Genomic DNA, 24315 nt, shown 5'->3' on the forward strand with positions numbered 1-24315 from the left:
TGTCAGGTGTGATTTCACCGTTTGGGATACACACTGTAAATGCGTTTGATGGTTGAGGTGAGTTTCCCACCTTTAGTTTAAAGCACTTTGAGTCCAAGAAAGAGGCTACATAAATGCACGTTATTAGTAGTAGTAGTAGTAGTAGTGGTAGTAGTGGTAGTAGTAAGTATTAGTAGTATGTTTTGGTTCCGTGTCCCTTGCTGAAGTGACGCAGGTGTGTTTACCTGTCCTCGTACTGCCCTGTCAGGTACAGGACCTTCCTGCGCAGTTCCTCAGCTTCCTGCTTGGCCTTTTTGGAGTCCTCCCGGTGGAGCAGGATGAGGTCCCTCACCTGGGCCGGGCCCGGCCCTGAAGAGACGGCAGAGGGGTCGGCGTTCGCGTGCGAGAGGCGCGGGCCGGGCCGGGTCAGTCCACTTGTGTTTGCTGCGTTCGTTGCCATGGCGATCGTTGTTCTAGATGCAGCAGCGCTCTCTCCCTCAGCTCCGTTCCGGGGTTGCCACGGGAAACGCCGTTCCCATGGATCCGCACCCGGCGCCAGGCACGACGAGTCGATGACCGGCGGATTCACCTCCAGCAGCTGCAGATCCGGGACGCACAGAGGTGAATAAACTAGCTGCAGTAGCTCCTCCCCCCCCTGCAGTCACATGACAGTTCATTCCTGTCATTCTGTGCTCAGCTCACGTATTGAAAATTGAATTTAATAATCCTGAGGTTTCATGGCTCTCCTGCTGCGGTGCTGCCCTCTGCTGGTGAGCAGGAGTAGGACAGTCTGTCTGTGTGTGTGTGGTTCAGGTGCACAGGTGTTCACCTGTCTGCCTCCAGGAGGGGGCGCTGGGGGCCAGGAGGAGCTGAGGGTCAGCTTCGGGGGCAGGTTGGGGCGAGCGGTCCGTTCCGGTGCCCGGGCAGGGTGAGGTGTCTGATTTGGGGGCGGCGCTAGCATGGGGGGCAGGGGCGGGAGACGTAGACCTCCCAAATAGCTCCTCCTCTTTCCTGCTGCATGGGGAGAGGACACTGGCCAACAGCTGATCCCAGATCAGTTTACCAACACCACTCTTTAATCCAAACCTGCTCTGTAAAAACAGCATGCGCTGGTCTGGGGTCAGCACTTGTGGCAGAAACTCCACTCAACATCCTATGCCTTGAGAAATGTAGGGCGGAAGTTGCACTTTTATTTATCTTTACATTTACCTCTTATTGATTTCTATATCTTATTTTTGAGCTTTTCCTTGTTTTTTTTTTTCCTTGCTCTTCTGGTGTGGTGACTGTGTGACAGTCTGCACTCAGGCCAGCACTGCAAGCCTGTGACTTCAGTCAGTGTGAAATCTTGATCTGTGATTACGATTCGCCTAATTTAATTTTTCTTATCCAAATTAATTAAGCATTTGTTTTATTATGGTTAACGATCAAAGACCTACATTATACAAAAGTCACTTCTGTACTAAAACATGAAAGGAATCAAGGTTATTAGTTATCAGTAAATCACCTTTCCCAGTAAGTACATAGTGAGCTTACTCACAAACGTGTGGCTTTTCCAGGAAAGCAACCTTCTTCTTTGACTTCCTCAGCATTCCTGACGACTGAGTGTCCCCTGTCTATCCGAGAGATTTTTCTTTTGTTTCACCGAAAGAAACGCGCAGAAACGAGCTTGTACACAGCTTACGCAACCCACTCAGGTTTTTATCACACTCCTGTGAATGTAGTTCTGTGTATTTAGTGATTTAACGCCTCTTTTAAAAAAAAAAAAAAAAAAATCATCCACAGTTGAGGTACAAATTTACAGTGGCATTCCTGGGCTGTAAGCTGTAAGGTTGTTGTGAACTGGCACACTGGTAACAGCGGTTGCTAAGGGAGGTGGTACGCTATGTCTGTGCGTGTGTCTAGCCCTCAAAGTCCAAGAGTCACCGTGGTGGCTTGTCTTGTTAAAAAAAAAAACACACACACACACACAAATAAACTTTTAAATGACCACACAGGTGCTGCTCTGGGCATGAGATTGTCTTGTTTTAATACGTAAGAGTCTTACACCATTAAGCAAAACTGTAAATTATATTTATATGTAATTAATTTTGTAATGCAGTCTACAAACTTATTTCCCAGTACTTAAAACTATATACAGTGAGGACCAAAAGCCTGAGGATACTACCAATGCCTGGTTTATTTCATTATTTGTCAAGGAATAATGCAATTATGATAATTCAGTTACACTTTTTATTGAAGAATACATTATTGAGAACAGGGTGAGCTTATTAGGATGGCATTCCCACCACAGTCACCAGAACTGAACCCAGTCGAGCATCTGTGGGAGCAGCTGAAGAGGGAAAAAGCATCAGCAGTAACATAACAGATCATCTATGGGAGTTGAGACAGTGCAGGGATGAAATGGACGATGAGGTGTCACATAAGCTAGCAAAATCAATGCCTATCAGAGTGAAGGCAGTAATCAAGATGAAAGGAGGACACTTTTCCCTTCAATGAATACCTACATGCTTTTTTTGACTTATAATTGTTAGACATTATGTTTTAATATTGTATCGGCCTTTGATATATAATGAAAACAATCAGTTCTTGGTGGGGTTCTCAGACTTTTGGTCCATACTATATATGCCTAGCCAAATAAAGGGCTTTACGCTGCACACACACTGCATAGGTTTAAGGTGCATATTCTGAACTGAACATTCTAATGCTGATGTAACAATCGCTACTGGTAACTGAAAGCGATGGAGTTCTAGAACGCTGGCTTAGAATTTTGAAAAAAAAAAAAAATTGCAAAAAGAAGAAAATAGTGACAATAATCAGGATTCCAGCAGTCAGTGGGACAGCAGGCAGCGCCGAGAAAGCAACTGGCACAGTTTCGGTACATAGGTGTGTTGTGTGGCCTCCACAACTCGTGGCTGGCCTGCTTCCTGTTTTTAAATGCCCAAACAAGACTTCATCCTCTTTTTGCCACTCCTGCGTTTCAGAATTTTCTTCAGGATTTCCTTCTTTGGCAGGTGCGCACAGAACTTCTTTCCTTTCACGTGTATTCTGGAACGGGGAAGGACAGGGACGTTACCACCCGTAGCACATGCATATGCTTAAACCCTTTAAGATCACAAGTGTGTGATTACAATGTTCTTAACTGAACATTCTAATGGTGATGTATCAATCACTACCGGTAACTGAAAGCAGTGGAGTTCTAGAACACTGACTTAGAGAATTTTGAAAAAACATTCCAAAAACCATACATGTCAAAGGGTTAAACCTAGAGGTGTGGACTCGGGGAAATACAATTTGTTACTGAATCTAAAACAGTCCCTGTTATAAGGAAACCGTTAAATGTATGTAAAAAATTTTTTAAAAGAATAAAATTTTAACTGCTAGTAAAATCTGTGTCTGCCAGAGGGTCTCTGTTGATGTATAGCTTGAGATTTTTCCATTCTAATAGCGTTGTCCGTACTGCCGCTGTATATTTACATTAGAGCGCTGATGTCGCAAAACCCGCCACTGCTCTGAACCTCGATCTTCTCCGCTCTCCGCAGTAATTTTGACGAGACGGGTCTATCCGTGTAGAGGCAGCATTTTGGCATGGCTCCTGAAAGCAGAACATCGAGGGAGAAAAAAATAATTTGTGTCCTCGGCGGCAAAATTTGTCAGTGCCGTCTGAACCCGTTTCTGGTCCCACGAAGACAGCGGCCCGTAGTGCTTCTTGGCTACACAGGTACTTGTTTACATGACTTTGGTTAACTAATAAATCCAGGAATAATTATGGTCTGTCAGCGTGCTGAAATCAGATTCTGGCACACCCAAGTAAGTCAATCAATCAAATCCACAGTGGCACTTCATAATCTCTCACTCAATGCTGTTCACTCAACATTCTCACAAAGTCCCTCATCAGCACATCCCTTAAAGTTCAAATCCAGTGCCAGAGAACCTTCTGACTCTGATATTATATATACTTCTGATATTTTGTGTGTACATTGCCAGTTGAACCGGTTCCTAAACTCTGATCGGTTCCATAATTTATAATCATTCTAAAGAACTACAATAAAAAATTTCTGAAGTCCCGTGCCTGCATGTCAGTGTTTTCCCTGTCTATCTTAAGAAAGAGAAGCATCTGCACGTTCTATACTGTAGGGATGACAGTAGATGGCCGTTTAAAATGCGCTGAAAATTCTGCTCGATGAACTAAGACAACATGAATCGCGGCTAGTGTCTCAAGCTACTCAAGGTGACCCAGTACTCACAGAGTGAGGATGCAGAGGGGCAGCATGCGGACAGAACAGGTGAGCTTACCTTCACAGGTGAGTGTGAAGACCCAGAGGAGCAGGTACTGGGGAAGAACAGGTGAGCTTACCTTCACAGGCGAGTGTGAAGACCCAGAGGAGCAGGTACTGGGGAAGAACAGGTGAGCTTACCTTCACAGGTGAGTAGAAAGACCCAGAGGAGCAGGGACAAGGCCAGGAGCAATGCTTGGATGCTGAGTGCCATGCTGGGGTGAAGGGAGGAGATCGATCAGGTCTGTACTTATACAGGACGTCCCACATCCACCAAACCCTGCCCTTCTCAGGATCACCAATCACCACGCCCATTTTCCGCCAGCCACGCCCATCTCAGGATCACCCCAGGCATTCTGGCTCACTGCACTGCGTGTGGATTTAAGATTTAATCCATTTAGGATTTATATATCAATACGAATGTAATTCCAGTAGCCCATACTAAGACGTGCGTGTGTGTGTTGAGCTTGGCAAATGAAGCTACTGTAGTCCTACCACAACACAAGGAGCTTGTTTGGTCCAAAACGTCGCAGGACCACACGCCCAGGGCATCCATCAGCAGGAGGGGAAAGGCAAACTGGTAAATTTGTTTGAAGCGTGAGAACACAATCCCAGGTGGCTCACTGTTCCTGGAGCAGCAGTGGATCTGCCTGCCTGAGCAGGTTCAGGTGCATTCTTTTTAGGCCAATAAATCCCGCCATGCACATTCTCCCTTTCCTCTCTGTTTGCCGAGACAGGTACTGTATAATTAGCTGTGTGCCACAGCCAAACCGCAACTGAAGTATTCCACAGCGGTGATGGCGCCGACGGCAACTGTAACGGCACAGGGGTGTTTTCCAAAGTGGGCATACTGTTTGTGGCGCAGCTGTGGCGTTTAATTTGACAGGGTGGTGCAGTTGTGTTGTTTCAATTTGAGTGTGTCAGTTGTGCTGCTTAAATTTGAGTATGACACAGCTGTGCTGTTTAAATTTGACAGTGTGGTGCAGTTGAGTTGTTTCAATTTGACAGTGGCACAGTTCTGTAGTCTAAATTTGAATATGACACAGTTGTGTTTATATTTGACTGTGTGGTGCAGTTCTGCAGGTATTGTAAGAGACAGCGGATTGGTCTGTGCGTTCTGTAGGTAGTGTCAGCACAGAGCATTGGAGAGACACACACAGAACTGTATTTACTTAATTTACTTTCTTTTATTTACAGTGAAAGTGGGTGTGGATACAGTACAATGTAGAGCACTTGGACTGAGTCTGGGTGCTGCCACGGGCCCACACGTATGTTAGCAAGGCGAGTCCCTGTAGCTCTCAGAAGTGCACACGCGTGATGGCAGGGTAAGTCCATGTAGCTCTTAGGAGTGCACACGCGTGTTGTCGGGGTGAATCCGTGTAGCTCTCAGAAGTGCACACGTGTGATGGAGCTGGATGGGGCGGGGGCTCTACAGGCGGGGCAGAGCAGAGGAGGCCGGGGCGGTTTTGAGGGGGCTTGGAGGGACAGGCAGGGGCGGCAGAGCAGGTGCCCACAGGGCAGACGGAACGCGGGGGGGCAGGAGGGGTACTGAGAGAGGGGGCAGGCACACAGGGCACACCTGCTCTCACCTGAGAGAGAGATAAGAGAAGCCAATTATTCTCACTGCCCTTTATTTTCCCTTAGAGTCCACTCAAACATACACACGCACACTCTCACACACGCACACACACACACACGCGCACTCTCACAAACACACACAAAGTGTAATGTGTGCAGGTTCAGCTCATTATGATTAACAGTTAAGAGTGCAGAGTTACCTGTATTGGTCCCGCCTCCCTGGCTTTCCGTGGCACATGATTTGCCGGCTTGGTGAGCAGTGAATGCTGGGAGGTTTCTGAGGGCAGAGCTCAATGCCTGGTCCAAGCTGTCTGCCAGACGCTGCTCATGGGAACTGCTACTCGAACCTGTGCCACAGAGAGACCAATCACAACAGAGGCTCAGACACAGAGAGACCAATCACAGCATAGCCTCTGCTAGAGAGGAGAATCACAGCCGAGCCTGAGCCAGAGAGACCAATCACAGCACAGTCGGTGCTAGAGAGACCAATCACAGCAGAGTATCATGCAGAGCTGCAGGTTACACGGAGGTCCTGCTCACTCACAGGAGTCAGGCTGGGGAGGGGTGTCCTTCCGAACTTTCTTTGCTGTAGTCCAGGAGTCCGAGGGGGGAGGGGCTCCACCAGTCCCGGAGCTCCGCCCCCCTCTCCCCTGTACCTCCAGCGGGCGTTTCCTGGAGAGGATCGACCCCGCTGTCCCACTGGCAGAGGCGACACCCCGATCAGGGGCAGATAGCTTCACCTGCCCCCTGACAGGGTCCGAACCTCCACCTTGAACCCCTCTGTCCTGCCCCACGGGAGGGGGTGAGGGAGTGTCCCCTGAAATCCGGGGGTGGCTGGGATCTGGGGCAGGTGGGGCCCCAGTAAGAGAAGAGGGGTGGTCGGCGAGTCTGGAGGGGCGTGGCTGTTCCTGCTGCACCGCACGTCCGAGCCGGCCCTCTGTGGCCCCGCCCCCAGCCCCGCCCCCACCCCGCAGCAGGAACAGGTCGATTCGGCCTTTGAGCAGGGGGCAGGGCAGGGGCTGGGCATCCCTGCAAAAGGGCACCCCAGTGAAGGGGTCGTTGGGAGGGCGCCCCCAGGTGGCCTCCTGCCGCTGGTACGTCTCCAGCGTGCTGCTGTCAATCACAGCACCGCTTGGCAACAGCATGGGCAACGACATCAGTTCCTGTGTCAGGGGGTCCAGAAACTCCTCCGGGACCGGGGTGTCATTGGGGGGTTTGGCACCGGGGGGGTCTGGGGTGGGCAGCGATTCGGGACAGGGCGTGGCGGATCTGGATTCATGCTGAGACACCTTCAAGCTGTCCGTGTGAGCCCGCGCTATTCTCTCCACCTCCAGCGGGGGGCAGCAGTGAGCAGGGCGCCCCCACACAGCCAGCGCCCGCAGCCCCAGGGGCGACCCTGCCCCCCCATACGGCAGGCTGACGCGCAGCTGCGTCACGACGCCCAGAGACCTGGGCCCCCGGCTCCACAACTCCACCCCCAGCGCCCCGGGCGGGGCGTCGGGCGGGGCCGGTGGGAAGGGCGGGCGTGGCCGGGGGCGGGGCCCGCTGAAGATGACGGACACCTCGTCCTTCACCTTGCAGCGTCCCACCAGCAGGAACTGGCCCCCGTCCTGGGCCGCGGAGGAGGTGAGGACCTCCAGGCCTCGGGCCGCCTGGCCCAGGTCCATCCCAGGGGGCCACAGCTCCACGTCCACGCGGCACACCTCCACCTGCACCGGGAAACGCAGCGTCACCTGCACCGGCGGCCGCAGGAAGTACTCCAGCTTGAAGCCCCGCCCACGAACACTCGGGTCCCCCGACAGCAGGTTTGTGACATCATAGCCGTCAGCACTCAGCTGGGGGGGGGGGGGGAGGAAACAGACATGTAGGGTGTACACAGGTGCAGCAGTAAAGTCACCATTTGTCAAAATTCCAAAAACGTTGATCTCTCCCTATTTCAGACACATGCAAGCACGCATGCAAAAACACACACATACACACACACACACACAGTGCTGCTACCACGAGGCTGAGGGAGACGCATGCTGGCTAACTGAAAGAAAGGGAGGGAGGAGAGAGAGAGAGAAAGATGAAGCTAAACGCTTCACCCATAACACACTATAAACCACATGGCATTCAAGCTGTGTGTGTGTGTGTATGGCAGCAGTGATAATTCAGCAGTATTAATTGAAAAGTGTCGGCACAGCAGAGTTAATGGAGACCGCGTAGCTCCAGTTCATTGACGTACTTTGTTACAATGCACACTGGTCTCAAAGTGCGGCAGACAGAGATTGACCACCATGACGGCAGAATGTATAACCTGGAGAGAGGGTGGGATAGAGAGAGAGAGAGAGACGGGGAGAGAGAGATGGAGATGGGGGCAGTGAGAGCACAAAATAAAGATCACATGAGTAAGACTTCATCACGGCATCTTTTGAAACACCAAGTTAGACCAAAAACAGCCTCATAATGAAGTATAACATGAACTTGCACTCAACCTGCGCGTCTGTGCTGGGGTCTTTTCACACAGAGATAATATAATAGGACGTTAATGAGTTTACTTGCAATAGGAGAGTGGCCTTCATGGTTTATATAGTACACACTGGGTGCCTGCTGAGACAGCCTTTTTTGCACCTGAAAAGCCACTGAAAGCCTGATTGTGGCACGAAATAGATATTTTTCTTGACTGAACAGATTTCTCTTTCCTTGACGGATTTCTGCGTTCTGACACCTTGTCGTGGCGGACTAGGAGTAGATTAACAAGACACTTCGGAGGAAATAATATTTAAAAATGTGAACAGGCGGTCTTTGCTGCGACCATTTTGTTGCCTGTTTCGCCCTATTTTGGTTAGACGGTGTTACCATGACAGTGCACTGCTCGTGCAGGTGGTGGAGGAGTGATGATATCGTAAACCCTCCCGAAACAAATGTACCCGTGTCCTGCAGACCTTGGCGTAAAGCACCAATATCTGGTGTCACAAATCTCTCTCGTTTTTAACGTGAGCTTAGTAAGCCAGCTGAATACCCAACAACTGAGTTGCTATTGTTCAGTAGTGCATTGGTATCGCAATATTGTGTTGCGTGCAGCAAAAAATGTAAAGTTTTTGATAATCAGGTGGGGGATTGTGCAGTATTAACATTCACTCGCTCAGAAACCATCGTCTGGAAATGGCTCAATAGACGGGGTAGCTAAGGTAATTATCTTTCAGTAGCTAGGAAGTTCCCATTGTATTTCCTCTAAACAAGCGCGGTTGCTAGCTATGAACGTAGCCTAGCATGTGGCTACTTAGCTTGCTGGTGTTACCTGCGAGCTACCGACCTGCACATCGGTGGTCTCCTGCTGCACCAGGGGCTGCTATCGCCTCCCAGACATGCTCATCCAGTCTGGATTTTATACGAACACAGATCACAGAACTACAGTCCTGTGGCCTGTGGGACAGATGCATGAGGCATCAGTGGAAGTACTAAGGCAGCTCTACAGGGACAAACTGAGCCGCGCACATAAAGCTAACGCCTTGTGTCAACGCTCCGAATGGACTCACTAGAATATTTCGTCCTGTTCTCATGATTTTTGACGGGGTACTGTGAAATTTAAATTTTAAAACGGACAACGAACCTTAAAAAGATATTCTTAATTGTATTTCCATTGTATACAGTGTATCAATCTCCAAAAATTGAATACTCAAAATGTAACAGGTGGCGTTAACATCAGAACGTTTGCTTACATCATCGTGTTTCACCACCACCTTAATGTTTTGCTTATCTTTCATCGACCATAGCAAAACCGGTGTGTGATTCCAGAAGCGTTTTCAGCATCTCTGTGGAAGCATTTTGCAGAATTTCGCAGAGTACATGGCTGATTTTGACACCCACTAAATGAACCCCATATTTCCAGCACGCTGTACGGCATATACAATGATAAAGTTGGAAATTACGTTAATTCTTTAATTAAGTATCTTATTGAATAAATAACGAAATATTTTAACATAGGTTTTGTGAATATGACAAAACATAATTATCAAATATAAACGTAGAATTAAGTCTTTTTGAATCCGACCTAAAATGAGATAGGAACTGGGTCTGACAGCAAGCATTCTCTGTGACTGTATGCAAATAATCACAAAAAAGAAGGGAACCAATTCACTCACAGAATTCTGGGAAATGTAGTAGTGTTGTTTTACTTGCGTCTTTATTGTGTAAATGAATATTCACAAGGGTATGTTTTCATTAAGCCATTACAGTAACATAAATACCAAAATAAAATATAAAAAGAAACAATTGGTAGCATTTTCTTCCCTTGAACTTCACGATAAAAACATCTATTCAGAGTAACAACAAAAGGAAACAAATGGACGTAAAAGTTTTTTTTTTTGGATATGTTTGTTTAATTTGTACCATGTGGTAGATCAAAATTGAATATACTTATGTTGATATATATTTATATATATTTGCTTAGTTAAAAAAAATAAAAGCTGAGATGTCTGTTTAATTCATTCACGTTAATAATAATCTTCTTAAATTATTCACACGCAATATATCAGTATACTGGAATAAATATATACACAGAAATAACAATGATATCTATATCCATGTCCATTGCACCTATCTTTACAAAGGCTGCAGTTGAGCATGACAGCAGTACTTAGCAGCAATTATAGCCTCTGACCAGAGGGGGCAGCACTTATGCATTGTCTCTCATTTTAAATTTGGCAAAACTTAAAACAAAATTTCCCCGCATTATCTCCTCTCTCTCTCTCTCTCTCTCTCTCTCTCTCTCTCTCTCACTCTTTCCCCTGCTCTTTCTCTGTGGCGTTGTCTGTGCTGCTCCTGGTTGTGATGTCATACTCAGCCCAGCCTTCTTCCTGAATGCAGACAGCAGGTTAGAAGTTAAACTTCTCCTTTAAGGAAAAAAAATGATGAAATGTTTCACTGAAAATAACACACACAGCAGATATACACCAGTAAGTGTTTAGAATTTTTTTCTAAAAACATTTAAATAATTTAAAAAGAAATCTCTTGTAACTTTTAAATAAACCCTAGTTCTAGAAATGCCAACAGCCCCGCCCTGATTGACTGTCCAAAGTCTCTCCAAACACACACACACACACACACGCACACACGCACATACACATACATGAATGTGTGCCTACATTCTCACATGCACATGCCCACACACTCATCCACACACAAACATACTGTAATGTATGCACACATGCAAGCACATGCATTCTTTCTCTCTCGCTCATGTTCTCTCTCTCTCTCTCACACACACACACACACACTCATTCCCTACAGTACAGATATTTATGTCTGTAGCACCTCAGTCTCTGCTGCCTTTACATACTGAAGCAGCTTCATAGACCCGCCATCCTGCTCTAACCTCAACTCTCCTTTCCACAAAAATCATCCCGAGAGCAATCCACAAACAAAGTCGAACCTCTTTCAAGGTTTCTCTCTTGTCCTGTTTGCTTTCACAGTTCAAAATGTAAAAGGAAATGTAAAAGTCGACCCGGAGTCAAGTCTCTGTGTATGATCGGTCAGCTCTGTGTCGGCACTGCCCCCTGGTGTCTGTCTTCGGTAACCGCAGCCACTGGCGGTGATGGGGAGCTTGGCTTTCCCATGTTCCTGGTGACCACCGGTGTCCACCTCCACCCCCACGCTTTTTAAAAAGCCCCCTCTTCTCCCTGAAATTCTCTGTTCCTCTCCCAACCCCTCAGCTGCGCGCAGAAGTCCGCCTCCCTCCGCCATCCCACATAAAACACTCCTGTCCCTCCACATCACAACAGTGTTTCTCTCCTCACACGCACACACACACACTTCCTTTCCCCCAGCCCCCCTTTTCTTCTCCACCTCTTCCTCCTCCTCCTCAGTCTCTCTGACCAGCTGGTATAGAGAGGGACCTAAGTCCCTGACCATTAGATCTGGGCTCTATCAGAGATCCTGGGCCCTCTGGGGTGTCTCTGTGTGCTGCGGGGCACAGAGCACCAGTGTCACTGTGAGTCTGTCTGTGTTCGCACGTCTCTCTGAGTGTGTCGGCGTAAGTGTGTTAATGTATCGGTGTGTTTGGCGTTAGATTGTGAGTGTGTTGATGCGACGGTGTAGGCGGTGTGTCCGTGTGCTTGGCGTCTGTCTCTGTCCCTTCGTCTGGGAGCCTCCTCGGACAGACAACCTGGGGTTTGTGGATGCTAGTGGATGATACTGAGAGCCGAGTGGTTTGGTATCTGGGTTTATTTTTTTTAAAACTTGAGGGGAGCGGTCTGTGTGTGCGGACATGCGACGGCGGGCGTTCAGAGTCATATTTCCGTGGACTCGATCCTCTCTAGGCGGGAGTGGGCGGGCCAGGGCGGGGCCAGCTGGTTGGGCGTGGAGGCGGGGCCGGAGGGGTTCTCCTCCTCGGCAGGGGGGGGTGGGGAGAGGGTGAGGGAGAGGGGCAAGGAGAGCGAGGGCAGGGGTGGCGGCGAGGCAGGGGAGGTGGAGGAGGCCAGCTTGTCGTGGAGCTGGCCCATGCGCAGCTCCAGGGCCTGGTTGCGCTGCAGCGTCTCCACGTAGCTGAGCTGCAGCTGCGCCTGGTACTGCAGCACCCGCTCCTTCTCGTCCTGCCAGATGTGGCGCTCCTGCGCGAAGGTGAGCGACTGCTTCTGCCGCTGCTGCCGCTCCAGCCGCAGCTCCCCCGTTAGGAGCTCCAGCTGCCGCCGCAGCTCACCGGCCTCCTGGAGCTCCGCCTCCCGCCGCTCTGCTTCCTGTTGCTCCGCCTCCCGCCGCTCTGCTTCCCGCCGTTCAACTTCCCTTCGCTCCGCCTCCCGCCGCTCTGCTTCCCGCCACTCGGCTTCCCGCCGCTCTGCCTCCCGCCGCTCCACTTCCCGCCGCTCCACTTCCCGCCGCTCTGCTTCCCTCCGCTCCACTTCCCGCCGCTCCACTTCCCTCCGCTCCGCTTCCCGCCGCTCCACCTCCTGACGCTCGGCATCCCGCCGCTCTGCCTCTCTAAGCTCCGCCTCCCGCCGCTCTGCTTGTCTAAACTCCGCCTCCTGCCGCTCCGCCTCCTGCCTCTGGGCCTTGGCTTCGTCGCTCTGTAGGCTCAGGAGGTTGTCCGGCGAGGCCTGGGGGGCGCCGCCCGAGGAGCTGCTGGGGGAGGACAGCTCGCTCCAGGCCCCGCCCCTAGCCCCGCCCCCACCGCCCGCTCCGCCCCCACTCAGCTCTCCCAGAGCCTGCTTCAGGCCCATCACCTCGGCCTCGAACCCGCCCAACTTATCCCTCAGCAGAGATACCTGCAGAAAGAGAGAGAAAGAGGCAGAGAGAGAGCCAGAGAGTCAGAGAGTCAGAGAGAGAGGGACAAAGGCAGAGAGAGATTAACTTGCCGTTCTCCACAGTGACTGCTCGCAAAAAAGAGAGATGTAAGAGAGAGTCGGAGAGGGAGAGGTGGATATAGAGAGTGTGAGAGTGAAATGAAGAAGGGGAGAGAGAGAGGGGGGGGGGCAGACAGACCTCTGTCAGGGTTCTCTTCAGCTCTCCCTGGCAGTGCTCCAGTTTCAGGCTCTTGTTGCTGTAGGAGTCCTTGAGCCCCAGGACCAGCTCCTCCCTCTCCCGCAGCTGGGCCGACACCTCCTTCAGCTGGCCCCTCAGGGCCACCATCTCCCCCGCCCGCTGGGTCACCTCCGCCTGGCTCTCCCTCAGCTGCTGCTTCAGCAGGGAGATCTCCCCGGCCTTCTGACACACCTGGGGGGGGAGGGCAGTCAGTTTTCGGTATGTGGAAAATATTTATTTGTCAGTTAACCACTCCGGATAAATGTGGGTTAAAAGGTAAGTAGTAAACTACTTGGTCTCTTCCAAACAAAAGCTTTCTCCTTCCTCCCCTACCTTACCTTCTGCTTGGTCTCTTCCAAGCAAATTCCCCACCCCCCTCTTCACCTCTCACTTGGTCTCTTCCAGGCAAAACCCCCCCCCTCACCTTCCACTTGGTCTCTTCCAGGCAAACCCCCTTGCTCACCTCCCACTTGGTCTCTTCCAGGCAAACCCCCTTTCTCACCTCCCACTTGGTCTCTTCCAGGCAAACCCCCTTGCTCATCTCCCACTTGGTCTCTTCCAAGCAAACCCCCTCTCTCTCCCACTGTCTCTTCCACAAACCTTGCTACTCCTGTCTTCCAGGCAAACCCACCCCTCCTCAATCCCACTTGGTCTCTTCCAGGCAAACCCCCCTCCTCACCTCCCACTTGGTCTCTTCCAGCCGGGGCAGGATGTCGGCCTGCTCCTTCCTGTAGTCCAGGCACTTCCTCTCCAGGTCCTCGCGGTGGGCCAGCAGGGCGGCGATCTCGTCCTGCAGCCGGCGCTTGTCCTGCTGCAGCCGCGCGATCTGGGCCTGCAGGGCCTGCTGCATGCGCTGGGCGCGGCGGGACACCTGCTGCAGCCGCGCGGCGTAGTTCTGCCGCAGCTCCTCCATGTCGCGCTCCCACACCCGCTGCTTCTCCTCGAACACCTGCACGATGGCCGCCTCGCTCTGGTCCAGGTTCCGCCGCATGTGCAGCACCTGGGGGGAACCCGCGCGCCACTTAGCCTTCATCGGGAGTGCCATCGTCACCTTCATCATCCAGACCATCATCACTACCATCACCTTCATCGTTATCACCGCCATCATCATCACCATCACTGTGATCATCAATAACCTTCATCATCAGCATCATCACCTCCATTATCATCATCATCATCAACACCATCTTCATCATTATCACCACCATCATCACAATCATCCTCATCATCATCACGATCACCGCCATCATCACCACCATTACCTTTACCATCATCATCATCACTGTCATCATCATCACCTTCATAATCCTCACCATTATCATCATGATGACCACCATCATCATTATCACCATCATCATCACCATACCCATCATCACCTTCATCATCCTCACCATCCTCACCATTATCGCCACCATGACCCCTGACCCCCGTCTCCTCACCTCCTGCTCTTTCTCCCACAGGCGGTCCTCCAGGTCCTGGATGACGTCGTCGGAAGACGGGGAGGGGCGCAGCGGCAGAGGGGCGTCGCCCAGGTGGCTGAGCCGCTGGTAGGAGGAGGAGCTCTTTCCCGAGGAGGAGCGGCCGCTGTCCGAGGCGCTCAGCCCGTTCTGGTACCCCGGTTTCTCCAGGGGGGGCGCCGCCGCCGACGTGCCCAGCCGGTTGATGTGACTGGTGGAGGCGCTGAGGGGGGGCAGGGCGTGGGGGGGCGCGTACCCCGAACCCGAGCCCGAGTAGGTGGGCAGGCTGGTCAGGCTGTTCCGCCCGGAGTCCGACAGGCCCCCCTGGCCCCCTCCGGCCCCCGCGCCGCCGCCGCCCCCGCCCCCGCCCCCACCCCCTCCGGGGCTGTCCTGCTCCCCGTGGGCCCCCGGCGCTGGGGGAGCACCGCTCCCTGCGCCGCCTCCACCTGCGGCCCCGCCTCCGCCGCCTGCAACGTTGCGCCCCCCTCCACCGGCCCCCCCACTCTGTCCCACTAGGTTCTGCATGGAGTGGAAGCTCTTGGGCACCACTGGCTTGAAGGCTGATGGACGAACTAATCCAGCATTGTTCTGTAGAGGGGATACGGTAGGGTAGGGTGGGGTGGGGTGGGGTGGAGTTAGGGGGAAGCAGATGAACAGGCTATGGTTAACTTGGCACACAGCCTTGAGAAGAACTGGGAATCAGAATGCTTGGTGAATTCTAGGTTCCAAAAAACAAGCGCTTCAGTATTCCATTATTTCCGACACTCGCAAAATACACCTTCACACGCGAACTCTCCGCACCCACACCGACGCCGCCATACCTGTTCCAGTTTCCCGGACACGGGCAGGATTTTGGGAGGGTTGTGATTGTCGGTTTTGGCCACTGGGGGGCCCTCCCTGTACTGGGTCACAGGTCCGCCGCCCCCGCTCGTCTTCTCGCTGCCGAGACCCACGTTGTTTCCGCAGGTGTCCACGGTTACGCGTTCCCGAGGCCCCTCCCTCCGCCCCGCCCCATTCTGGAAGGCGGAGTTTGACGAGGGCAGCCGGTCGCCGTTGGAGACGATCGCAGAGGAGGCGGAGTCGGAGGTGAGCTGGGGTCGGTCGGTGCTGCAGCTCCGCCCATCGCTGGAGGCCCCGCCCTCTGTGGTCTCGGAGGGCGGGGCGGGGGCGGGGGCGGGGGCGGCGCGCTCGCTGCTGCAGCTGCGGTGGGTGGGGCCCCGGCGGGAAGTGGGCGGGGCTCGGGGGAGGGTGGTGCGTGTGCCCACGCTCTTCATGGCAAACTCCTGCTCGCCTGCGACACCACTGCCCACACTGCCCATCACGCTCTGCTCACTCCGCCCCCCGCAGGACACGCCCGGCATACTGAGCCAGCCCACAATGCCAGCCAGTAACCACGCCCACTGAGGGGGGGAGGGGGGGGGAGAGAGGAGAGAGAGGGGAGGGGGGAGAGAGAGGGAGGGAGGGAGCGCAAGTCATATTTATTATTTTCAGTTTTGCTGTTTTACTAACACACCAACACCAACTTACTCACACTAACAGTCAAACACAAACTGACATCTGCACCAACACAAAAATGCCAACCAGCGCCATTTGAGCTCCACTACACTGCTGTTACAGTATTTGGTCAATATTATAAAGCAAATCAAAACCATATCCCAAGATAGAGGGGGTTGTATTTTGGAGACCAAACCCCAGCAGCTGTACACTATATGTAATTATTATATGCAGTATGCACATGTATTTATGTGCATGGCCATGCTCTTCAAAGTAATTTGAACATTATGTAAGCCCTGCTTCATAACAAAAGAAACATTCAAGTTAAAACCCACTCCTGTTTGAAGAGAACAAACAAAAATGTTCAGTAGACAGCAATGACCTGAGGTGTGTGTGTGTGTGTGTGTGTGTGTGTGCGTGTGTGCAGCATTGTCTACATTGTCGCTTGCCTATTTTGTCTATTTTGTAAACGAACTGCTTTGTAAACACAATTTGTTAATTTCCATGTTGTCAAGCCAATAATGTTCAGTTTGAATTTGAATTTGAATTGACAGCGGCTGATTGAGAGAAAGCGAGAGAGAGAGGCACATAGAGAGATCTGTCCATATGTACACATATCTGCGTTTTGTTAAAGTCTCAGTTGATTACACATCAAATGAGGCCCGTTGAGGTAGGCCCCCCTCCCCACAAAAAATGAAGCATCTTTAGAGACTTGACCCTCACAAATAACCTTCACAATTTGCCTTTTATTCCAGTTAATTCCCTTATATTCCCATTCATTCCCATGGAAAGTTTCCACCCCTGAATATTCTCAAAGTTTTGCAAGACTAGTCACATTAGCCCATGGAATGCTGCATCTTTGGAATGAATTGCGTCGTGATAAAAGTAACTATTTTTACCACAATATGCCAACATACAATAATAATGCAATAAATGTATGTCGCTCATAATTTTATTATGACAGGAGCAGGATGAAATAGTGGGATTAGCTGAATTAAATGGGCTACAAGTAATGTTTTGGCCTTCGGATCAAAACCGAAGTTTTTAAAACATATTATTTGCCTGGGTGGCAAAAAATCTGAGTGATTTCTGTTTTAATTTACTCATGTTGAGCAAGCTAGCCAGAGCGTGACATCTTGTGACACACTTTTACTTTGAAATCTTGTGATGCTAACGTTTGTGTGAATATGATCAATAAACAACACGTATGGCAGGCACTGACAGACGTTTGGCTCAAAGAAACAAACAGGAGTAATTATTTTGTTGCGGTTCAAGTCTGGGTTATAGAACGCAGTGTATCTTTTTCCTGAATTTTTTTTTTTCTGTCCCATACAGACTGTTCCAGAGACCCTGTCTCCAGAGACCCTGTCCCTGTCCCATACACACTGTCCCATAGACCCTGTCCCATACGCACTGTCCCATAGACCCTGTCCCATACACACCGTCCCAGTGAACCTGTCCCATACACACCGTCCCAGTGAACCTGTCCCATACACACCGTCCCAGTGAACCTGCCCTCACACCATGCGCAAGCATGTCATAGACTGCAAGCCTGAGTCATGCCTCCATACGCATGTCCAGTGAATCTGTCTCAGAGACAGAACTGCCACACATGGAAGCTCACTAAGAGAAGTGAGAGGGAGGTCGTTGAATTAGATTTTATTAATCCCAGAACTACCCTCCTCGCAAGTGGAAATGGCGGCCTTGAGACGAAAAAAACATTTCTCTTTTCTGCCACTCTGTCTTTCCCTGGCTTTTTTCCACACCCCCCTTCTCTTGCTCTCCCCCCCCCCTTTAAATTAAAAAATGCTTCACTGCATGGCACATTAGAATATATTACCAAATATATATATACTAAAACTTACACCAATGGTATGCTTTTGACATAACACACACAATTAAAAATGTGCAATACGATACGGTGTCAAATAATGTGCAAATGCTATTTGCAATTAAACGATATAATTATACATTTTAACAAAAGAATATAATTATACATTTTAACAAAAAATAGATACATTAAATTGAATGACTTATGCAACTGCAGCATTTGCACCAGCATTGAACAGGTTTCCTACACTGTCTCGCATGCTATGGCAGGTAGTTGCATCTCTCTCTTGCTTTCTCTTTCTTTCTCTCCCTCACTCTCTCTCTCTCTCTCTCTCTCTCTCTCTCTCTCTCTCTCTCTTTAGCTCAGTTCACCTGCACTGTACCTAGGGAGGCTGCCCTCTGATTGGCTGGCTGGGAGGGGGTTGGGAAGCCTGGGCTGTCTGGGTTAACCCCTCGGTCCCAAAATTCAGCATAGTGTAACACCCCCTGCCCCTGCCACCCCCCCCCCCAACTCTCCCCCCACCCCAGGTGTCCAGCCTGTGGCCATGTGTCCTCGCTCTACGATCTGCCTCCTCTCTCTCCTCTGCTGTCTTACAAGCATTACGTCATCCCTTCCACACTGCTCACCGGGCGCATGCTCTCTCACACACACACACACACACAAGTACACACACACACACACACATTCTCAAACACGCTCCTTAAAGATTTTTTTTTGCGTGCACCGTACACGTATTGCGGACGCACGTATACACAGACGCAGGTATGCACATACTCACAGGCACGCACACATGCACAGACGCACACAATGTTACCAGAGCACGTGGCAGTGAAAAGGGGAGTATTTTTGTATTGCTGAACAGAAGGGCGATGGTCGTAACTCTCCTGTATGTGTGTGTATGTATATACGTGTGTGTGTGTGTGTGTGTGTGCATCCTTCTCATGAATCAGCCTGTTCTAGTGATACACGGGGGTCACCCCAAACCTCGTGTGCTCCGTCTGTGAGAATTCTACTTCCATTCCGGAAACATCCGTAGTATGTTCCGTGTGTGTACACAACACAGTACGCTACCCGACACAGTCTGCTGCGTGCTTCACATCAAAATCTGCCCTGCAGGCTCTGCAGTTAGTCCCATAAATGTACAGCTTGTCACTGCTCTTAAAAATATCCTACCTTGTTCCCTATGCCATGGCAACGGTATCTTAGTAACCTTCACCATGTCGGCTACAGCTCGCAGTTCTTCACCCACCCATAGCACTGTACACAGGCCCAGCTCCCTGCCCCTCAGACCTGATCGTCTAAAATATCCACTGCCCAAGACACGGCTTTCACACCCGTCCCCAATACAGCGTGACTAAACCACAATGATACCACACCTGCTGACGTTACACATCCTCTACTACACACCGGGACACTTACTACTACACACTGCTGTTTTTTACACACTCCTCCACTCACACGTTACCTACTGCACTATGCTCTCCTTACACAACCACTCCAGCACACTGCCCCCATTACACGTTTTTTACTACACGCTGATCGCCCCACTCACTGCTTACTACATGCTGCATCTCGTATGCACAGTAGATAGAGCATCCCTTACAAAATAACTGTTCAACGTTCTCGTTTCACAAGCACACACTAATGCACTCACACTGCAAAAACACACGCGCACATGCACGCACGCACATACACGCACGCACACATACACAGTCTGTAATTTCACGGTGAAACACACATGCGATACGACGGCAGTAATCCTGGCGCACAGACCCCACGGTGGCCTAACACACGGCACGCGAAAACAGAAGAGAGGACGCCGCAAGGGAGGAGGAATGAACGGGTCTATTTTTTTTTCTCCTCCGTCTTTTCCCCGTTAACGCATTACATAATGCGTGTCGCCGACCACCACCACCGCTCAGCCGCTCGCGGTGCCTCGATCCGGGAGAGAGAACGCGCCACAATCACAATCGCTCTCACACACGTACACAGAGACGCATACACACACTGCGACGTTTTCATATCTCCATCATCTTTACATCGTCATTTTCTTTACTTACACTCGGATGGGTAATATTAACAAATACAGCGTTCCCTCCCATCTACACACAAGATATATCTTTCTCCCTCTCTCGCTCTCTCTCTCCCTCCTAGAGCATCAGCTTTATTCCTCATCACCAGCGCCGCTGCAATGTCTGTTGGAGAGCGAAAACGAAGCGGTCCATATTTTCAAATGGAACGAAAAGGCAGTTTCACGGTTATGCATTTCTGCACCAGCTGACACCCTGTCCAGTTGCTCCGCGCTCATTAGTGTACTCACTGGTTTCACCACCACCGTCGGCGATGCGTGATTCCAATTTCCACGGTCGGTCCCGGTTCGCCGACTGTCCGAGGTCCGGTCCGGTTCGGAGGTTGCAGGGCGGTTGTCGAAGGCGGTGTGCGTGCAGGTCGCTCCGAACGCAGCTGCTGTCGCCCGTGGCTGCGATCGGATGATGGAGAGAGCATCAGCTGTTCCACACACCCACCTCAGTCCCGCCTCCCGGCGCACGCCAACACCTCCTCCCTCCCTCCCGATTAGACTCACTGCGCCTGCGCCGCCGCCGCATTGCCTCAGTCCCGTCACGTGACCGGTTTCCTGGACCACGGTGTCTGTACACGATGTCTGTCTTTTGGACCACATCGTCTATGTACCTGTGTTCCATACTCCAGTAGCGTTTGAAAAAGCACTGCGGTGTGTGGGTGTAAAATGTGCTTGAGTTCTGTGCGTAATGTGTGCTTGAGTGTTTCTCTGTGTCCATATGTGTGTGTGTGTGTGTGTGTGTGTGCAATGCGTGCTTGAGTAATTCTGCGTATGTGGGTAATATGCGTTGGAGTATTTCGGCGTGGTTGTGATGCGCGCTTGGACTCTTTGTGGGCCGTTTCGTTTCTGGCCCTTCTGAGCACATTATAACCGGAGCGCGAGGATGACCTCATCTCACCTCGGGCAGGCTGGGATTCCTTGGCTCGCTGCTGCATTAGTTCCTTAGCCGTGACGCACCGGGTGCCCACCATATCGCTGCGCTTCCTCAGCTCCCCCCTTTCAAACTGTAGGGACTGCTGGGAGTAAAAAAGGTCCCTGGATCACAGATTTTATATATTAGTCTATAGCACTGCTTATTTCATAAGGGTTATGACACAGTCCCCCCCCCCCCATATGGTTTATGACACACTGCTTATTCCATATTGTTTGAGACATTTCTTTGGTTTGTCAGGCTAATTAAGTCAGAACGAAGGTAGAGGAAAAAAACGGCGGTGAAAGATGAAGAGATGAGAGAGGCAAAGAGAGGGACACAGGATTGAAAGAGGGAGGAGGTGCGAGGGAGTTTTCGACAGGAGAGGGTACCTGTTGACCGCGGTGCTGGAACGGTACTGTACTCTGGGATACGAGTCGGAAACTTGCCTGATCTCACCGAGGTCAAGGTCTTCAGGAAAGACACCTATAATACAAATATACGCCCGGCTTGGGTCTTGTTGTGCTTACACAACTACTGGCCTTGCTCGTCCAAATGTGATGGACTGTGGAAAACCTGTTTACAAAATTGCAGTGTTCAAAAACAATTTATTAATTTATTTGCACATCATGTGATGTGTAGGTGGAGAGAGAGAGGTACGTCTTCTGAGTTATATCATCCTGAGATACAGCATCTGATGATGAGAGTGTTCTGAAGGGATATTTAGAATTTTTCTCCACACATCTCTTGAGTTTGGAATTCCCAGTCATGCACACACCAACACACACACACACACACACACGCACATACACCACAAGTACACACACAAAAACGTACACACACACACATACACAAACACATACACATGCACACACACATATGCACAAACATACGCACAGACACAAACACACACGCACCCACACACATACAAACACATACACTCACACACACACACACATACACAAACACATATGCACATGCACACACGCACACACAGGAAATCTTCCAAAACCCTGCCTTCCTTCTCCATTCACAAATTCACTGATGCCATTTACAGTGGGTCACAGTTGCTATGGCGATGTGCTCCATCCAATGTGAAGCTTGGCTCATGTCATGTGATGGAGAGAGGTAAAAGTGCTTGTGCTGTAGAACAGGGAGAGAGAGGGAGAGAGATGAGCACATATTTGGAACACGCTCATCTCTAGGCTCTATTGAAAAGATCACTTAGCCTCAGCAAGAAAGGAGTCAGCGTTAAACATGAATGCTTTTGTTGTCAAACAGAGCTGGGTACTTAGAATACCCAAGGAGAGTACCAGATGTACCTCTTTTACTAGAGCAAAACAGAAGCAGGCAACCTCTCATTATCCAATCCGCTTAGCACAGTTATGCAGTCAGTGCCCTTAAAATGACCAACCCGTGGTTAAGGAACCCCATCTTAACGAAACTGCACTTTCACACCTCAATCAGACACCCCCTGCAGTCTGCAGAGTCCTGGCTACTTAGCACACTAGTACTGTGTATGAAAGCATGTCTAAAGTGTGATGTCATATTTTATGGATCTAAATCAGGTGTGTATTTGATACACTAAAAATACTGAATGAATTGCAATGATCCAAATATAACCAGGGATATACTGCATACAATATCATCCAGAACTAGGCAATATTTGATTTTGTTTTTCTGAAAGTCTGGTATATGCCATTGGCAACAATATATTTGGGAAAACAAATTTATTTAAAATTTAAAACGTAAAATTTTCCCCAGAGATTCTCACGGCTGTGTCCAAGGTGACCAACTGATGGGGCGCAAGCTGAGTATCTGGGTTTGCTTTGCCCCTATCACCTATCAGGACTTAAACTTGCAGCCCACAGTACTCCATCTTTATACTCACCATTGTATGATGAGATTTTTAATGATGCTGCTGCTACCTGCGAACGTGACAAACACATGTTGTAACTCATGTGGCGCTGCTCTTGGGGTGTGTATGTATGTCTGTGATGACAATAAGCCCGTCCACCACTGCCAATCTGATCCACCTACTGCTACTCAGCCTGCAATGCACATTTCTAACCAGTAGATGGCAGTAGATGTTTGGACATGCAGGAAATAAACACAAGCAACAGTCCTAAATCTACTGAAGCAAGAACTGATGCCCTGTGTTGTGGGTGAGTACCTGTGTGCATTTGTGCACGTGTGTGTGTGTGTGTGTGTGTGTGTGTGTGTGTGCAGTCTGTAGCTAAAGAATACAGAGCCAACCGTGTGGTTAGTCTGTTGTATCTACCCACTTTTCATGTTTCAATGTTCGCAGAAAACTGTAAACTGTATTTAAGACCAAACAGGAAATACTTGAGCCTTACTCAAACTCACACTTACTTTATGAGGGAAGGGACTTTCACAGGCTGTGGAAGGTGCAGGTGACCTCTGACCTTTGACCTCTGTTAGAGGTCAAAGATAATCTGTGTGCTTTTCCGTTGTGTTCACTCAGACATTTCAGCTAAAGCCTTCCCTGTCCTTACTCTACACTGACATCAGACACCGATGTTGAACACAGACACAGACGGGAAACACAGACACAGATGATGAACACAGACGCAGGTACTAAACACAGACTCAGATGGTAAACAGACACGCAGACAAATAAGGTAAACACAGACAGACTGTAGATGCAGATGCAGATGCAGACAGTTGCTAAAATGATAATTGGCCAGTTGGAAGCCTCAGAACTGAATGGCTACTATAAAAGCTAAATTTTTTATTAAAAAACGTTTTATTAAAACTGTAAAGGGGGGGTAGATATCCAAGGAAAACTTGCTAAACAGAGTGTTTTGGGGGGGGGGGGGGAAGAAAGGAAGAAAGAAAAAGGAGGGGCAAATAGAAAGAGGTAGAGGAGTCCAGAAGGAAACTGGAGAAAGTGAGAGCAAGAGGAAGGGAAAGTGCGAGAAGGAGAGCGAAAGGGAAAGAGTGAAAGAGAGAGTAGAGGAACGCTTGGGCAGACCATGCCCAGATGAACAGGAACAGCTGGCCGATAAAAATACAGACGGGACAGTCTAATTCCCCCCCCCAGAGTGGGAGACCCTCAGAGCCCCTCCGCCTCCCCCCTGATCTATCTCCACATCAGGACCCCCCCAGCCACCCCCACGTTTGCTCCGGAGGTGGTACGGCCCAGGACAGGAGTCTATTTTAGACGGGTGGGGGGTGGCGACTTGGGGTTG

At 50.2% G+C, this 24315-nt stretch overlaps 3 protein-coding genes across 5 annotated transcripts; all 3 read right to left on the reverse strand.

Moving 5' to 3' along the window:
• Positions 1 to 1980: 1980 nt before the first annotated feature.
• LOC135233462 (C-C motif chemokine 28-like) lies at positions 1981 to 5309 on the reverse strand. Its single transcript, XM_064297041.1, has 3 exons — positions 4395 to 5309; positions 3454 to 3571; positions 1981 to 3024 (listed from the first exon to the last, which is right to left on the reverse strand). Exons 1-3 carry the CDS (start codon positions 4465 to 4467, stop codon positions 2910 to 2912), a joined length of 306 nt encoding a protein of 101 aa, XP_064153111.1. The 5' UTR covers positions 4468 to 5309; the 3' UTR covers positions 1981 to 2909.
• Positions 5310 to 5420: 111 nt separating this feature from the next.
• On the reverse strand, positions 5421 to 9286 carry ubox5 (U-box domain containing 5). Of its 3 annotated transcripts, none has more exons than XM_064297029.1 (5): positions 9130 to 9286; positions 8059 to 8130; positions 6376 to 7666; positions 6032 to 6178; positions 5421 to 5842 (listed from the first exon to the last, which is right to left on the reverse strand). In XM_064297029.1, exons 2-5 carry the CDS (start codon positions 8110 to 8112, stop codon positions 5640 to 5642), a joined length of 1695 nt encoding a protein of 564 aa, XP_064153099.1. In that variant the 5' UTR covers positions 8113 to 8130; positions 9130 to 9286; the 3' UTR covers positions 5421 to 5639. The 3 variants fall into 3 exon arrangements, with proteins under 3 accessions (XP_064153099.1, XP_064153100.1, XP_064153101.1); XM_064297030.1 differs by having other exon boundaries at positions 9115 to 9282; XM_064297031.1 differs by lacking the exon at positions 8059 to 8130 and having other exon boundaries at positions 9130 to 9281.
• Positions 9287 to 9980: 694 nt separating this feature from the next.
• lzts3b (leucine zipper, putative tumor suppressor family member 3b) lies at positions 9981 to 20658 on the reverse strand. Its single transcript, XM_064297028.1, has 6 exons — positions 20434 to 20658; positions 15610 to 16188; positions 14771 to 15376; positions 14011 to 14331; positions 13293 to 13523; positions 9981 to 13075 (listed from the first exon to the last, which is right to left on the reverse strand). Exons 2-6 carry the CDS (start codon positions 16147 to 16149, stop codon positions 12104 to 12106), a joined length of 2670 nt encoding a protein of 889 aa, XP_064153098.1. The 5' UTR covers positions 16150 to 16188; positions 20434 to 20658; the 3' UTR covers positions 9981 to 12103.
• Positions 20659 to 24315: the final 3657 nt, after the last annotated feature.

Source organism: Anguilla rostrata, chromosome 10 (assembly GCF_018555375.3).
Source record: "Anguilla rostrata isolate EN2019 chromosome 10, ASM1855537v3, whole genome shotgun sequence".
NCBI classification, from domain to species: domain Eukaryota; kingdom Metazoa; phylum Chordata; class Actinopteri; order Anguilliformes; family Anguillidae; genus Anguilla; species Anguilla rostrata.

Excerpts from the sequence above, each read along its gene's own strand:
- LOC135233462 (XM_064297041.1), bottom strand. The coding sequence starts at position 4,467 with ATGGCACTCAGCATCCAAGCATTGCTCCTGGCCTTGTCCCTGCTCCTC. Across the intron at positions 3,572-4,394 it reads CTTTCTACTCACCTGTGAAG|GAGCCATGCCAAAATGCTGC; the intron begins GTAAGCTCACCT and ends TTCTGCTTTCAG. Across the intron at positions 3,025-3,453 it reads TGCGACATCAGCGCTCTAAT|AATACACGTGAAAGGAAAGA; the intron begins GTAAATATACAG and ends TCCCCGTTCCAG.
- ubox5 (XM_064297029.1), bottom strand. The coding sequence starts at position 8,112 with ATGGTGGTCAATCTCTGTCTGCCGCACTTTGAGACCAGTGTGCATTGT. Across the intron at positions 6,179-6,375 it reads CCCTCCCCAGCCTGACTCCT|GTTCGAGTAGCAGTTCCCAT; the intron begins GTGAGTGAGCAG and ends TCTGTGGCACAG. Across the intron at positions 5,843-6,031 it reads GGGAGGCGGGACCAATACAG|GTGAGAGCAGGTGTGCCCTG; the intron begins GTAACTCTGCAC and ends TCTCTCTCTCAG.
- lzts3b (XM_064297028.1), bottom strand. The coding sequence starts at position 16,149 with ATGCCGGGCGTGTCCTGCGGGGGGCGGAGTGAGCAGAGCGTGATGGGC. Across the intron at positions 15,377-15,609 it reads TGTCCGGGAAACTGGAACAG|AACAATGCTGGATTAGTTCG; the intron begins GTATGGCGGCGT and ends TCCCCTCTACAG. Across the intron at positions 13,076-13,292 it reads TGAAGAGAACCCTGACAGAG|GTATCTCTGCTGAGGGATAA; the intron begins GTCTGTCTGCCC and ends CTCTTTCTGCAG.